At 48.0% G+C, this 16,860-nt stretch overlaps 1 protein-coding gene and 1 pseudogene across 1 annotated transcript; both read right to left on the reverse strand.

The window, feature by feature from the left end:
* LOC109490540 overlaps positions 1–9,678 on the reverse strand; it is a 24,724-nt pseudogene extending 15,046 nt beyond the window's left edge.
* A 1,349-nt stretch (positions 9,679–11,027) lies between these two features.
* Positions 11,028–16,523, reverse strand: LOC100465524 (patr class I histocompatibility antigen, CH28 alpha chain-like). Its single transcript, XM_034661690.1, is given in 11 exon segments — positions 11,028–12,828; positions 12,958–13,005; positions 13,107–13,135; positions 13,556–13,609; positions 13,612–13,653; positions 13,774–14,049; positions 14,643–14,666; positions 14,669–14,748; positions 14,750–14,894; positions 15,118–15,686; positions 16,498–16,523. Coding segments are annotated over 11 exon segments (1,425 nt in total). The 3' UTR covers positions 11,028–12,696.
* Between the last annotated feature and the right edge of the window lie 337 nt (positions 16,524–16,860).

A 16,860-nucleotide genomic window follows, 5' to 3' on the forward strand; every position in this document is an offset into this window, starting at 1 on the left:
ATTTCTGCTCTAATCTTGGTCAACTCCTTCCTTGTCAGTGGGTTAGGCCTGTCCCTCTGTTGCTGTTCCAGTTTCTTGAGGTGAGAATATAGAAACTGCATTTTAGATTTTTCTATTCTTTTGAGTGAGGCTTGGATGGCTATGTATTTCCCCCTTAGGACTGCCTTTGCAGTATCCCATAGGTTTTGGACCGTTGTGTATTCATTCTCGTTGGTCTCCATAAATTGTTTAATTTGTTTTTTGATTTCCTGGTTTATCGAGTCATTCTTGAGCAGGATGGTTCTTAGCCTCCAAGTGTTTGAGTTTCTTCCAGGTTTTTCCTTGTGGTTGAGTTCCAATTTCAGAGCGTTGTGGTCTGAGAATATGCAGGGGATAATTTCAATCTTTTGGTATTGGCTGAGACCTGTTTTGTGTCCCAGAGCATGATCTATTCTTGAGAATGTTCCATGGGCATTTGAATAGAATGAGTATTCTTTGGTTCTGGGGTGTAGTGTTCTATATATATCTATGAGGTCCAACTCGTCGAGTATGGCATTCAAAGCCTTTGATTCTTTGCTTAGTTTTTGCCAGGGTGTTCTGTCTATTTCTGATAGTGGGGTGTTGAGGTCCCCTACTATTACTGTGTTCTTATCTATATGTCTCTTTATTTTGGTTAAGAGTTGGCTTGTGTATCTTGCTGCTCCCCTGTTGGGGGCATATATATTAATAATTGTCATATCCACTTGTTGAATACTTCCTTTAAGAATAATATAGTGCCCTTCTGTATCTCTCTCTATGGCCTCTAGTTTAAAATCCAGTCTATCTGATATGAGAATTGCTACTCCAGCTTTCTTTTGAGGTCCATTTGCGTGGAAGATGGTACTCCATCCCCTTACTCTAAGTCTGAATGCATCTTTGGGTTCAAAATGAGTCTCTTGTAGACAGCAAATGGATGGGTCATGTCTTTTTATCCAATCTGCAACCCTGTGGCGTTTTATGGGAGAGTTTAAGCCATTTAGATTGATAGAGATTATTGACAGATATGATTTTAATGATGCCATTTCTCTTTAAAGTCTTTGTATCGGTTGTGACTTGCTGCTCTGTATCACTCTTGGGGCCTTTTTACCTTTATAGAGCCCCCCTTAATATCTCCTGTAGGGCTGGTTTCGTGGTTACGAAATTGGTTAATGATTGGCGATTTTGGAACGTCTTTATTTCTCCATCAATTCTGAATGACAGCTTTGCTGGATAAAGGATCCTTGGCTGCATGTTTTTCTCTGAAAGAGCTTTAAAAATGCCCCCCCAAGCCTTTCTCTCATTCCAGGTCTCTGTAGACAGGTCTGACGTAATCCTGATACCTTTGCCTTGGTACGTGAGAAATTTCTTTGCCCTGACCGCTTTCAATACTGTATCCTTGGATCTAATATTTGCGAATTGCACTATGACGTGACGTAGGTTTGTCATGGTTGAGCTTGGGAGGGGTCTTCTCTGCCTCTTGGATTGGACACGAATGCTTGTTTCCCTTGCTAGATTAGGGAAGTTTTCAGCTACAATTTGTTCAAATATCTCTTCTAGACCTCTGTTTTTCTCCACCCCCTCGGGGATGCCGATGATTCTGACATTGGATCGTTTCATTGAGTCAGTGATCTCCTGTAACCTACATTCGTGGGTGTGGATTTTTTTAAGTCCAGCTTCTATTTTCGTTTTTTCTTCTACTAACCCATCCTCCAATTCGCTAATACGTTCCTCTGCCTCAGTGACCCTGGCTGTCAGAGCCTCTAGTTTTGACTGATTTGGCTCATAGAATTTTTAATTTCTGCCAGATTCACTCTCATTTCCGCCCTTAGAGATTCTATATTCTCATTAACATTTTCGTTAATACTTTTTTCAAGTCTACACATCATCTTGACCATTGTTACTCTGAATTCCATTTCTGATAATTTGGTTACATCCATATCCATTAGTTCTGTGGCAGAGGCCACAGACTCATTGTCTTTTCTTTGCTGGGGGGGACTTCTTCTTGTCATTCTGATGAGGAGAGGTTGCAGGGTTGTCCAGAGCCCAAATTATTGACCGGGACCCAGGCTGTGCACCCTTGTTTAATAGGGATCTTAGGGATGTGGGCTCTTCTTTAAAGATTTTATTTATTTATGTGGCAGAGAGACAATCAGCGAGAGAGGGAACACAAGCAGGGGAGTGGGAGAGGAAGAAGCAGGCTCCCAGCGGAGGAGCCCGATGAGGGACTCCTTTCCGGAACGCCAGGATCACACCCTGAGCCGAAGACAGGTGCTCAATGACTGTGCCACCTAGGCACCCCGGGTTGTGGGCTTCTTGATTTTTCAGCCTGCCTTCTGGGGGAGGGGCCTGCCGTGCCAATGCTCAGGCAACCTTATTTGGGTAGAGTCTCCGTGTCCCCTGAAAGAGGGGATGGGGATGGGCACACTGTGAGCCCGTATTTCCAGGCTTTTGTTTTCTGGTGGCTTTCCCTGGCATTTTGCTGTGCCTCTTCTGAGAGTCAGAGCAACAGTGGCCGAATCTCAGCCTCTGTCTCAGAACAGAGGGATCACGGACCATTCTCCACTGATGTTCTGGCCACTTTAACTCTGTTACCGTTGGTGCTGCTCAACTCTGCAGCGTCCTGGGATGTGCGCCCACACCTGGCGTCCCAGCCCTCACTTCCAGGGCCGGCGCATCTCTGTCCTTTGTGTGTCTAACGCCGCCAGCCGCCCGTCGCCAGCCACCCCGTGCGCGCTCCCGGAGCCACCGGTCTCAGTCTGATCCAGTGAGCACACTGGAGTTCCGGAGTTCCGGAGTTCCGTGAGATGCCTGGTGGCGTGTGCTCCCAGCTCACGGTCTCAGTCTGCTCTCTCGTGGGTGCAGGTCCGTGAGTCCGCCTGCTCCCCCATGCGGGTGGCTACCACTTCCCAGTGCCCAAAATCGGCGGCTCCCTCCCCCTTCCGTTTATCTTCCGATATCTGTGCGCGGTTTCATGGCTCCCCGCTTCGGACCTCAATACTCAGCGCTGGAGATGTTCATTTGTAGAGATCCAGATGTATCTTCCTGTGTCTCAGGCTGATTCCGTGGACATTCAGGCTGGTCTGGTACCTATCCAGCTCGAATCAGGACCGGCTCTAATGCAACTTCTTTTCTATAATATTCCTTAATGTTTATCTGTTTATTATTAAAACACACAGATGAACGTCCAGATGGAAGAGCGGAGTAGGGAAAAGAACACAGAGCTTCCTACAGTAGCCAAATTATAGAAGCAACCCAAGTGTCCATTGACAGATGATTGGATAAAGAAGAGGTGAGAGGTATATGCAATAGAATATTACTCAGCCATGGGGGCGCCTGGGTGGCACAGCGGTTAAGCGTCTGCCTTTGGCTCAGGGCGTGATCCCGACGTTATGGGATCGAGCCCCACATCAGGCTCCTCCACTATGAGCCTGCTTCTTCCTCTCCCACTCCCCCTGCTTGTGTTCCCTCTCTCTCTGGCTGTCTCTCTCTTTGTTTAATAAATAAATAAAATCTTTAAAAAAATATTACTCAGCCATAAAAAAGAGTGAAATCTTGCCATTTGCAATAACATGGATAGACCTAGAGGGTTATCGTGCTAAGTGAAATAAGTCAGTCAGAGAAAGACAGATACCATGTGATTTCACTCGTATGTTGAATTTAAGAAACAAACAAGAAAAGACAAAGGAAAAAAAAGAGACAAACCAAAAAATGGACTCTTAACTATAGAGAACAAACTGATGGTTACCAGAGAATTGTTGAATCACTTTATTATACACCTGAAACTAACATACACTGTATGTTAACTATACTGCAATTAAAATGAAAACAAAAACAAAACAAAGATTTGTAAGTGGGTCTCCTTCACTTATGTCCTAGGCACTTTTCAACTGATGTTTAAATTGAGTCCCGAGGTGAGACTAGACACACATTTTAAGANTCTCCTTCACTTATGTCCTAGGCACTTTTCAACTGATGTTTAAATTGAGTCCCGAGGTGAGACTAGACACACGTTTTAAGAGTAGGTTCTTTTTTTTTTTTTTAAAGATTTTATTTATTTATTCAACAGAGATAGAGACAGCCAGCGAGAGAGGGAACACAAGCAGGGGGAGGGGGAGAGGAAGAAGCAGGCTCACAGCAGAGGAGCCTGATGTGGGGCTCGATCCCATAATGCCGGGATCACGCCCTGAGCTGAAGGCAGACGCTTAACCGCTGTGCCACCCAGGCGCCCCTAAGAGTAGGTTCTTTATTCCCTGTAGTTCTGTGGTTTTCCTAAATACAATCCCTTTGGTTTTCAAAGCTAGGCATGTTAGGGGCTCGTCTCTCCTCGGCAGGACCTAGGGCCTAGTGCCTGATGTCGGGCACAGACCCCTTGCTTCTCAGCAAAGTTTTGTATTTTTGAGATTCCACTATATTTTGGATTCTCATGCCTGGGGTGGGTTTTTTGATTTTGGCAAGAGTGTCTCTGCCTCTCTTATCTGTTTGATGCTGCCCTTTTATCCTTTGTTGTGGAGGCTCGGATCTTTTTCAGAGGTGATTATTCTATTTGTAGTTGTAAATTCGTTGTGTCCATGGTAGGAGATGGGTTCGGGACCTTCGTAATCTGCCATGTTGAACCAATCCCCCGACACCATCTTGATTACCATTGCTTTGCAAGAAGTTTTGAAATTGGGAATCGGAGGTCCTACTACCTTGGTCTTCTTTTTAAAGATTGACTATTTTATCTCCCTTGAATTTTCCTGTGAATTTAAAATCTGTTTGTCAAATTTTAAAAAGGAGCTGGTTAGGTATCCCATAAAGATTGTGTCGAGCCTATAAATGATTTGGGGAACATTGCCACTCGAACAATATTAAGTCTTCTGATCTGTGAACATTTTTCCATTTACTTAGGTGTTTTTAAATTTCTTTCAATTATATTTTGTGTTTTTCAGAGTATATGTTTTGCACTTCTTTTGTGAAATGTATTCCTAGTATTTTATTCATTTTGGTGCTATTGTAAATGGAGTTGTTTTCTTAATTTCATTGTTGGATTACTTATTGAAAGTGTATGGAAATATAACTGATTTTTATATATTGGCCTCTTATCCTTTAACCTTGCTGAACTTGTTTAATCATTCTAATAGCTTTTAATTAATTCCCTAGGATTTTCTATGTACAAGACATCTGCTAATAGAAATAATTTTACTTCTTTTTTTTTCTGATCATGGTGCACTTTATCTTCTTTTCTTGCTCTAGAATATCCAGCACAATTTTTAAAAAAGATTTTATTTATTTATTTGAAAGAGAGAGAGAGAACATGAATGGGGAGAAGGGTAGAGGGAGAAGCAGACTCCCCACTGAGCAGGGTGCCTGCCATGGGGCTGGATCCCAGGACCCTGAGATCATGACCTGAGCTGGGCCATAACCAACTGGGCCACACAGGCACACAGTGTTTAACAGAAGCGGTGAAAGTGGACATTCTTTTCATGTTGCTGATCCTGGGAGGAAAACAACCAATCTTTTGCCATTAAGTAAAGTGTTAGCTTAAGGGTTTTCATAAATGCTTTTATAATGAGATTGAGGAAATTCCCTTCTGTTAGTAGTTTGTTGAGTTTTTATCATGAGACAGTGTCCGATTCTATCAAATGTTTCTTCTATCTGTTGAGAGAAGCATGTAACTTTTCCCCCCTATTATATTAATATGGTGTTTTACATTGATTGCTACGGATGTTTAACCAATCTTGCATTCCTGAAATAAATTCCATTAGACATATCTGTAACGCTTTCATGTTGCTGAATTTGATTTGCTACATTTTGTTGAAATCCTTCCTTTTTTCTTTTTTCTTTTTTCTTTTTCTTTCTTTCTTTCTTTCTTTCTTTCTTTCTTTCTTTCTTTCTTTGTGTCTACATTCATAAGGGATATTGGTGTGTAGTTTTCTTGTCTTATGATATCTTTGTCTGTTTTTGGTATCTGAATAATCCTAGCCTCATAGAGAGGATTCCCTCCTCTCCATTTTGGAAGGGTTTGTAAAGAATTGTTACTAACTCTTTCAGCATTTGGTACAATTCACAAATGCAGCCATTTGGAACTGGGCTTTTTTGTGGAATAGCTTTTGACACTTGAGTCTGTCTTCTACCTCTTTATAGGTATATTCAGATGGTCTATTTCTTCTTGAGTCAGCTTTAGTCATTTGTGTCTTTCTATGAATTTGCCTATTTTATCTAAGTAAGTTAACCCTTTGGCATATATTTGCTTATGATAATCTCATGTAATTCTCCTTATTTCTGTGTGGTCAGTCATAATATCCCCTCTTTCATTTTGATCCCAGTAATTTGGGTCATTTCTCTCACTCTTTTTTTTTAGTGAGTCACGTTGAAGATTTGTCAGTTTGGTTGGTCTTTCAAAGGATCACATTTGATTTAGTCCGTTTTATATATTGTTATTTTATTCTTTTCTCTATTTCATTAACTTCCACTCTAACCTTTACTTTTTCCTTCCTTTTGCTTGCTTTTGGTTTAGTTTGCTCCCCTTTCATGACTTAATGTGGAAGTTTAAGTAATCAATTTGAGATGTTGCTTTTTCATATGGGCATTTACAGCTATAGATTTGCCTGTCAGCCCTGCTTTAGTAGGACCCTCTGGGTTTTGATATGATCTGTCTTCATTTCTATTAATTTCAAAGTATTTTCTCATTTCCATTTTGATATCTTTGACCCTTTGATTATGTAGAAGTGTGTTGTTTAATTCTGTATATTTATGAGTTTCCCAAATATTCTCGTAGTTGAAGACAGACCAGATTTAATTAGTGTCACCCTGTTCTGAGGATATGAATCACAGAACCCAGGTGTTCAGGGAGGGGCGTTTCTCCTGCTCCTCACATGAAGAAGCTCTGGGCATCGTCTCCTCTCTACGAAGCTCATGAGCCTGAGAAGCCAAGCTATGATTTTCTAGATCTGAAAAATACTCCAAGGATAACAACAGCCATTCTCTCTGGCTTACAGCCTATATTTAAAGTTTGGCCTAAATGATGATTCTCTTGATTGTTCTATGGCACTTTTTGGATGGTTTATGTTTTTTCTATAATTTTTAGTTGTTTTCAGAGAAGAGGCAGCCCTTAAACCTTAGTCTACTGTGTTACTGGAAATGGAATCCTCATTAACAGTTTTTCACTTCTGCTATTCATTAGGCACCAGAGTCAGTGCTAGAGTATAAGTCGGATTTGTGTCTTCCGTGAGCCAGCACCAGTCTGTGAACTGCTACTCAGCCCATAAAAACATACATACAGAAATTCAAAGTGAGTGTAAGCAAGAAAGCTCTACCTTCTCCTCTCTGAGACTGGTCATTGCCAAGACAAAAATGAGCGTGCAGATCATGTCATTGGATCTACTAAAACACTGTGACTGTTAGATGTTTGTGGACCAGAGATGAAATAGGACAGTGTCTATTTTTTTTTAAAGATTTTATTTATTTGTCAGGGAGAGAGCACAAGCAGGGGGAGTATTAGGCAGAGGGAGAAGCAGGCTCCCTGCTGAGCGTGGAGCCCGATGTGGGACTCGATTCCAGGACCCTGGGATCATAACCCAAGCCAAAGGCAAATGCTTAACCGACGGAGCCACCCAGGCACCCCAAAGTAGGACAGTCTAAAATGGAGTGGTTTTTTAGACTTTTGTGGAGGCCACTAAAACCTAATACAATTATGGACACTCTCCTCAGAAATATGTGCGTGTATCAAGACATGTAAAATGTCGGTGTATGTATGTGGATCGTCTGAGGTGATACAGATCTGGGTTTTTAATCCCAGGAAGAGACAAACGCCGGGAGAAGACACGATGAGCAATCACTTCATCAACCGACAATGCGACTCCACTCATGTGTGAGCAGGAGCTGGAGTGGACAAACCCGGACCCATAACCAGCATCGAGGGAAGAAGTTGAAAGGTGCCATTTATGAGTCACTCCTTCATCCAAGCAGACTCGTGTGCCTGCACTGCACCCGGTCAAGTTCTAGTCTCAGATCCTGGCTCCAGATGTGGAAACTCATCGTTCATTTCCATTCCTGATCGCCAATGACCATTCCCAGAACTTGTACCTCTCTTCCCAAGTAAAGGAGTTCCACACATAAACAATGTTGATGGGGCAGAGACCACCTCCATCCGTAGAGAGGAGAACCCAGTTTGCCAAACAGGCTCGCAGTTAGTTGGACGTGACGTGACGGGAAGCGTCAACAGTCACGTGACCACCTGCCAGTCTCTGACTCAGGACACATGACAGACACACTGACACGGCATCCATGCACTGGGCACAGGTGGTCTGAGTGGTGTCACAGTAGCGTCATGCAGCTGTCAGGGCAGCAGCGATAGCAGTCGCAGCCTCAGGGTCCAGTGTCCTGCATCAGGGGAGTCTGCGGTGTGGACAGTGGCATCAATACCCAGCAGCAGGGCACTGGCTGTATGCGGGCCTCCATCTAGGGTCCACTGTGGATTCTGTTCCTGGCTGTGTGGCCTCGAGCCTCTTTAGTGGCTTTCCTTGAAATAAAACAAGCCCTATATACCCTCTCTCTTCCCTAAGTTTCTCTGTAATTATACGTATGTATCACAAGAAGTCAAAAACCCATGTAGGAAGAGTTTCCAAGAGCAAGATCTCACACATTTTTTTCCAACTTTATAGAGATATGATTGACATACACCATTGTGTAAGCTTAGGGTACAACCTGTTGATAAATATATTTCTACACTGCAAAATGATAACAACCATTACAATCACAGCATTAGCTAACACCTGCATCATGTCACATAGTTACTGTTTCCTTTTGTGAGGTGTGAACATTTAAGACCTACATTCTTAGCTGCTCCGAGATTTTATGTTGAGCTGATAAGCCCTTCCTCATCTGCCACCTGGCTGTGCCCCATGGGAGAGAAAATATGTTTCTCCCAGCGTGTCTTGAATTTTTCTTCCTACAAAAAAAAAAATTTAAAGATTTTATTTATTTGTTTTAGAGAGAGAGAGTGGCTGCATGTTGGGGGGGCAGAGGGAGAGGGAGAGAATTTCAAGCAGACTCCACACTGAGTGGAAAGCCTGACTCAGGGCTCAATCTCATGACCCTCAGATCATGACTTGAGCCAAAACCAAGAGTTGGACACCCAACTGACTGAGCCACCCAGGCGCCCCCCAAAAACCATTTAAATGTGTAAGACCCCTTCCCACAATGAGGGCTCTCATCAATGATTTCAGTGCTTCCCTATCCGGAGGAGCCCCAGGATTGCTTGTGGCTTTGTTACAAAATACTCAGGCCCCTCCCCAGACCTACCATCTTAGAATGTTGGCCATGGGCCCAGGAATCACTTACTGAATAAGCCCTACAAGAGAGGCTGATGCACGGCCGTGTGGGGATCCTGCTTCATGTACCTGTTACTCAGTGTGGGATCTGAGACCAGCAGCAGCACCAAGCTTGTTCTGAACCCAGACTCTCACGCTCCGCTCCAGCCTGTCTAGATCTTCACAGTCCAGGAAATGCCTGTGCGCACTGAAGGCTGGGCCTCCCTGGTCTACGTGCCTTCTAGACGCAGAACCAGACTGTGCGGTATCCTCTGGGTGTGCTCTGATCAGCGTGCTTAGCCCTGAGGAGTCCCGGGTTTGGTCCTGTTCCTTTCTCTTCTATGGCCCTCACCCCCTTGGTGACCTCATCTACGCTGAAGGCTTTAAACATCTTTAATATGCCATCACCTCCCAAATCTATTTCTCCCACCCGGATATGTCTCCTACCCTGCAGTCTGTATTCAACTGCCAACCTCACTGCATTTCCAGTAGACGTCCCAGACTCCACATGCCTAACCCGGATGCCCGTGATGCTGCTTCCCCCAGTGTCCCACTTCCAGAGTCTTCCCTGTTTCCACAGAAGGCACCCCACATTTCTACCTGCAGTCTGAAATCCTGGATGCCCTCCTGGATTCCTCCTTCTCACCACCCAGAATGAACCCTTTAGCACATGCTGCAAAGTCCATCTGTAAATATCTCCAGCAGTCAATCGCTTCCTATTATTTTCCCTCCTCACACCCCAGACGGAAAGCCCATGTCCCCCCCGGGACACTGCGCTGGTTTCCTGCAGCTTCCCTACTGGTCGCTCAACCCACACCTCTCGATTCTGCACAGCAGCGAACAGGTGCTGCTACAGAAAATCGATCCCAGCGATCTGTCCTTTCTTGTAACTCCACGCCTCACTCAGAGAAAACTCAAAAGCCTTCTCATATCCTCAGGCCTCCGTGACGTGGCTGACATCTGACCTCATCTCAGCTGCTCTCTGCTCCAGCCGCGGTGGCCTCCGCACCCTTCCGTGAACACAGGCCACGCTCCCGCCCTAGTGCGTGTGCACTGGAGCTTCCCCGCCGGGAACAAGCTCCCCCCAGACCTCCTCTTACACAATTCCTTCGTGTCCTTCAGACCTCTTAGAGGTCACCTTCTCCCCTGATCGCTGAAGTAAAGTAGCTGTCCCACCGTCCCCGTCCCAGCACAGGTGCTCTCTGGGTCACCTTCCTCACAGCTCCTGCCAACTCCCTATTTAAACCCTTCCCTATAAGGGGCGCCTGGGTGGCACAGCGGTTAAGCATCTGCCTTCGGCTCAGGGCATGATCCCGGCGTTATGGGATCGAGCCCCACATCAGGCTCCTCCGCTATGAGCCTGCTTCTTCCTCTCCCACTCCCCCTGCTTGTGTTCCCTCTCTCGCTGACTGTCTCTATCTCTGTCGAATAAATAAATAAAATCTTTTAAAAAATAAGTAAATAAACCCTTCCCTATGTACTGTGCTGACACAACACACAGCTCCCCTCGGATCACCCTGGTTTGGCCTGTGCACCACCACTTACATGGGGGCTTTTATACAGTAAATACCGTCCATGCATTTTTCTTCCTTATGATTTCCTATTGTTTTCTCTAGCTTAGGTGTTAGAAGAATACAGGATATCATGTATGTAGCATATTAAATATGTGTTAAACACCTGTGTATTTTATTACTAAGGCTTCCAATCAACAGTAGGCTCTTGGTTCTTAAGTTTTGGGGAGTCAAAATTATACCTGGATTCCTGACTGCACAAGCAGGCCATTGCCCCAGTCCCCACTGACAGACAAGTGGGGTCTGCCCCTCACCACGAGAACATAGTCTCCACAAGACCAGCACGTTTTGCCTCATCTTAGTTTCACTGAGCTGTCCTAGATGAGGAAACATAGCACGGCCTGTATGAGGCACATGACGATTATCATTTGGATGAAGGAGCAGGTAGAAGACGTCCCTCTTGTAGATGAGTGTCGGGCCGCAGCTGTCCGTGGCAGCTCCCGCCTCATGTGCACCCACCTCACCATCTGTGCTGCCTCTCTCTTCTCACAGGGCGGCCCTCCCCTCCCTCACTCTGCTCAGCCATGTGTCCTGCACAGCCAGCACAGCACACCGAGTTCTCCCTTCAGAAACGCTGTACTTAGGCTTTATGGGTCCTTGTCTCCAACCGCACAGAAATCGACCTCAGACTCTGCTTCATAAATCCATGAACTTGGATCGGAGCAGCCCTGAGATCACTGGAACTAGGGGCCGGGAGAGAGGACAGAGCAGCAGGGAAGGCAGAAACTAACTGAAGTTTAATAAGGATGAGAATCTCTCAGATTCCTCCTCTCTCTACCTCCAGAATCTAAAGAATAATCCAGAAAACAGCTCTAGAAGGAGGGGAACACATGGATGAATCTGGAAGTTCATCTCTCCATACCACAGAGACTCCTGTGCGCGGGGGCTGACCGAGGCCTGTGGGAAGGACAGCCCCACGGACACCTGCTGCTGTAACTGATGGGGACATCCAAGGAAGGAGACAAAAACTCACACACAAGAGCAAGAACAGGCCTGATGCTCCAGAGAAACAAAGAGAACCCCCTCCCAAATGGGGGCTAGGGCAGGACCTAGGCCTGAGCCTAGACTGCCCCAGTCACAGGAAGCTCTGGCTGCCGAAGTTCCTGGTGACAGGTGACGTCCAAGTCCCTGTGATCACAAGTCCCAGGGAGACAAGTTTCCACAGAAGGGGGAAGGACACGGAGCAGAGAGATGACCCAGCTGAGGGGTGAGCACGTCACCCCCATGATGTACTGAGCACTGACTGGCCACAAGCCCTGTCCCTGCTCAGCTCCTCATAGCCTTCTCCTGCCCCACCTGTGGGGGCAACACAGCACAGCGACCACACGGATTCTGGAAGGTTCTCAGTGCTTTCACTTTTTTGCTGTCTCGATTTTACAAATCTCCTCTTTTATTACCTCATCAACACCACATGCCAAATGTTAAAAAACACAAACTCGGGGCACCTGGGTGGCGCAGTCATTAAGCATCTGCCTTCGGCTCAGGGCGTGATCCTGGCATTCGGGGATCGAGTCCTACGTCAGGCTCCTCCACTGGGAGCCTACTTTTTCCTCTCCCACTCCCCTGCTGTGTTCCCTCTATTGCTGGCTATCTCTCTGTCAAATAAATAAATAAAAAATCTTAAAAAAAAAAAAAAGACACAAACTCATATCTGGATTCTGATTTTCAATAGGGAAGTAAGTCATTCGTACTCAGCCCAACCTGAACTAAAGACAGGGATGAAGACAGTCCAGCCCAGCCTCTGCTGGAACAGGAGAGCACATGAGAGAAGAGAGCGTAGGTCAGTATGGGGAGGGGGTGTGGTGGGCAGGGTGGGCCAGTCTCCCCACCTCCTCACATTATGCGTATAGGAACACAGACACATTGTGACACTTTTTGCACAAAAAGGAGTCAGGGGTTGTTGGTGTCACCAAGTGGGAGTGTGGACAACTCTTGCATCGCTCAGTCCCCACAAGGCAGCTGGTCTCACTCTGTGAAAAACAATCATGTACAAATTTAGGTCAATCACATAAGTGCTGACATTCTCAATAGCCCCCTGCATGCTCACAGTGTCCCTAGTGCCCCAAGCCCTCCCCACGTCAGGCCCCCCGAGGTCTCACCTGCAGTTGCCGTGAGAGGCACATCACAGCCCTAGGCAATGTCATCACCTGGGGGGAAAGAACAGGAGCAACGGCTGGGTGAGCTCCCCACAGGGTCCTGTCTACGCTACTCCAGGGTCTCAGGGGTCACCCCCTCCACACTTACATACAGCGTGACAGTAGTTTCCTGTTCTTCTACCTGTGGAAAGAAAACATCATGTCAGAGGCCTGGACAAGGCCGGGCTAGGAGATCTAGTGGAAGCTCCTACCGTGGTCCAATATGAAGTTCGTAGAATTGTGACTGAAAACCCAGAACGGGATCAGGAAACATGAAGAACGAGGTGTGTGGTCACTGGACCACCTGACTTGCTGGAAGTCTGTCCTCAGCAGGGACCTTCCTCCCTGTCCTGTGACTGCTGGGAATCAGGTCCCCATCACCAGAATTAGCAAAATGAAAACCTGCCCTTCCTTTTCATTAGTGTCTTGCTACAGAGTGAGTGTTAGTGATCAGCTCCGGAGCGAGCAAGTCCAGGTGTGGACGGTACTTCCCAGTAACAAGGCAGGACCATCTCGGACCTGGGAAACCCCCTCAGTGGGATGAGGAAACTCAGTTCTCTACCTGAGCGCGTCTTTCTCCACATCACAGCTACAACCACCGCAGCGATCACAAAGAGATCAGACCAGCAATGACGCCCACGGTGGGCTGAGGACGTGGCTCTGGAAAGGGAAGGGAAGGTGAGAGGCCCAGACCTGTAGCCTGAGCCCTCACTTTGCCACAATTCTCCAGAAGGTCTCTGGTTTCCCTGACAAGAGGCTCTACCCCCAAACCCTCCTTACCCCATCTCAAGGTGATGGGCTCAGGCAGTGCCTCATGCTGCACATGACACGTGTATCTCTGCTCCTGTCCAGAAGGCACCACCACAGCTGCCCACTTCTGGAAGGTCCCATCTCCTGCAGGCCTGGTCTTCACAAGCTCTGTGTCCTGGGGCAGGTCCTCCCCATCACGGTGCCAGGTCAGGGTGATCTCCGCAGGGTAGAAGCCCAGGGCCCAGCACCTCAGGGTGACATCATGGTCAGAGATGGGGTGGTGGCTCACATGCGTTTTGGGCGGTTCTGAAGAAGAAGAATCAGAAAATCCACACTTTGGTTTACCTTTATGGAACAGCATTCATTTGACCACCCTGAGGTGGACAGGACAATTGGTTTGGATGAAAAAAGCCAAAACCCAGACACCATCCTAGCCTTTGGGATCTCCTAATCCTTGGAAAATTCTAGAATCAGGGAGATGGCCCAGGGTAGGACGCTGTAGGTCTAAGGGGGAGTGCACACTATTGGTCCTGACAATGGTGGCTGGTGATTGAGTCAGAAAACCTGGAGTCAGATGTCCAAAGATGTTCTCAGAGGAAGAACAAAGATATTCTCGGATGGAGGCTAGGTCATGGTACACAAGGTGGCTGCCAGGGTCAAAGGGAACCACTGATGGTCTCCACCTGGCTCCCGAGAGAGACTGGATTCCTCAATTGTCCTTTAGAGAAAAGCGGCCCTCTGGGTGAGTCACTCAATAGTAGAAATATTAACACAGAGGCGGATCTCCCTCTCCGCACCGATGGGGAAGGTGGTATTCTGACCTTAAGTCCATTTTCCCTTCCTGGTGGGAAGCCAGCCCCAGTGGAGGGGAGATGGGGAGGCCCCCAGGCCCCTGGTACCTGCGCGCTGCAGCGTCTCGTTCCGTTCTTCAGGTACCTGCGGAGGGACTCCACGCACGTGACCTCCAGGTAGTTTCTGGAGTGCTCTGCGCCACCGGCCGCCTCCCACCGTGTCCGCCGCGGTCCAGGAGCGCAGGTCCTCGTTCAGGGCGATGTAATGCGCGCCGTCGTAGGCCAACTGCTCATACCCGCGGAGGAGGCGCCCGTCCGGCCCCACGTCGCAGCCAAACATCCCCTGGAGGGCGTGAGAGCCTGGCCCCGCCCCCACGGTCAGAAGGTCACCGCCCCCAAGGATAAGCGACTAAGTCCAAATGGAAAGTAAAACCGCTTAAAAGTTCCGGCGGGCTCTTCCAAGGTCGGGGAACTGGGGTTCCCGCAGACTCGGGGTGACGATCGAACCCCGGAGACTCGGGGCGACCCCGGCACGTCGGTGGGAATGGGGGTCGTGACGTGGACCCGAACCCGCGACGCTCACCCGCCTCGCTCTGGTTGTAGCAGCCGAGAGCGACCCGTAGGTTCCGTCGCGAAATCCGTGCGTGGTCTTCGGCGCCCCGCGTCTCCTGGTCCCAATACTCCGGCCGCTCCTGCTCCACCCACGGCGCCCGCGGCTCCATCCTCGGGTTCGCCGCATCGCTGTCGAACTGCACGAACTGCGTGTCGTCCACGTAGCCGACTTCCCAGTACCGGGGCTCCCCGCGGCCGGGCCGGGACAGGGCGATGGAGAAATACCTCAGGGAGTGCGAGCCTGCGGACGCCGAGGGGCTGAGACCGCGCCCGACCCTCCTCCCGCCGCGGGGCCCGGGGCGCAGGTGCAGGCGGCCGGGAGGGCAGGGGAAGGGACACCGAGTGGGGGAGCGCAGGACGGAGGCGGGGAGGGACGGGGGAGCACAGGCGCGGGCGGGGCNGGGGGCGGCTGGGGGGTCTGCGGCGGGGGGAGGGGCGGAGAGGCAATTCCCCGGGGGTCCCGCGTCCCCGCCCGGCGGTCCCCTCGCTCCCGCCCCGCAGAGGCCCTTTCCTCCCGCCCCCGCACTCGCCCGCCCAGGTCTCGGTCACGGCCAGGGCCCCTGAGAGCAGCAGGAGGAGGGTTCGGGCCCCCACGGCCCTGACCTTCAGGGTCTGAGGTAGGTGCGTCCCTGTGGGTCTGGGGACGACTTTGGAACTTGGAACCGCGGTGCCGCTGATTGGCTTCTCCAGAAACGCGACACCCAATGGGAGTGCGAACTGTGGCTGCGTCACTAGTATGCAGGCAGAAGGGAGGCGTGAAACCCAGGGAGAGAGGGGTTCTCTAGCACTGGGCTTCCACGCCCCAGACACCGCTCGGGCCTGAGACCCTGAGCTGCAGGCCCTCCCGGGGACCTGCGACTTTGCCCCGACCCCTCGCCTACTGCACAGAGCGCTCTTTGTCACCCTGTCTCCCTGAGTCGTGGCCCAGGAGTTGTGTGTCAGTGATTCTCAAACATTTTGATCGCAGGGTATATCTATGTTCTTACAAATTACTGAGGATCCCAAGGATAATTTTGCGTCTATGGGTTATTTCTATCAATATTTACCATAGTAGGAATAAAACTGTTAAAAATTAATTAATTCATTTAGAATCATATTAATAACCCATGACATGAACAGAAGTACTGCTTTTATGAAAAATAACTGTTACCCCAAGTAAACAGGGCAGTGAGAAGAGGGGATTTTTGTTACGTTTTCCAGTTTTGCAAGTCTCTTTCTTGTTCTTGTCTGTCTCATTAGAAGACCCCTGGATGTTCAGATTTGCTTCTGCATTTATTGGGTTGTTTTGGTTGAAGTATATGAAAGTATTTACAGCCTTGCACGAATATAGGGCAATGGTATGTCTTATTACCTTTTCAGATAATTATGGATAGTCATGTTTGGTACTATATTAAAACTCCACGAGTTGTACTTTCTGTAAGGTTATTCGCAAAGTGGCACCTGAAACAGTATCATATGTCCTTCTCTGTTACATTAAAATCCACAGGCCCAGCTTGCACACTGAATGGATCTTGCACTAATGCTTGATTTGTTTTAAAGTAATGTGTTGTTTCACTAGGTTACATAGGTGTTCCTATGTTTATTAGACTGCAATCAAATGATCATAACATCCCATTTGTTTTAATATTACGACAGATCCCTACAGGAGAGTTTGTCAGTGGTGAGACGCTGTCAAGCTTATTGGTGGATCACAAGTTTTCCAAAATTCTGATTT

The sequence above is a fragment of the Ailuropoda melanoleuca genome, chromosome 5, assembly GCF_002007445.2.
Source record: "Ailuropoda melanoleuca isolate Jingjing chromosome 5, ASM200744v2, whole genome shotgun sequence".
Taxonomy (NCBI): Eukaryota; Metazoa; Chordata; class Mammalia; order Carnivora; family Ursidae; genus Ailuropoda; species Ailuropoda melanoleuca.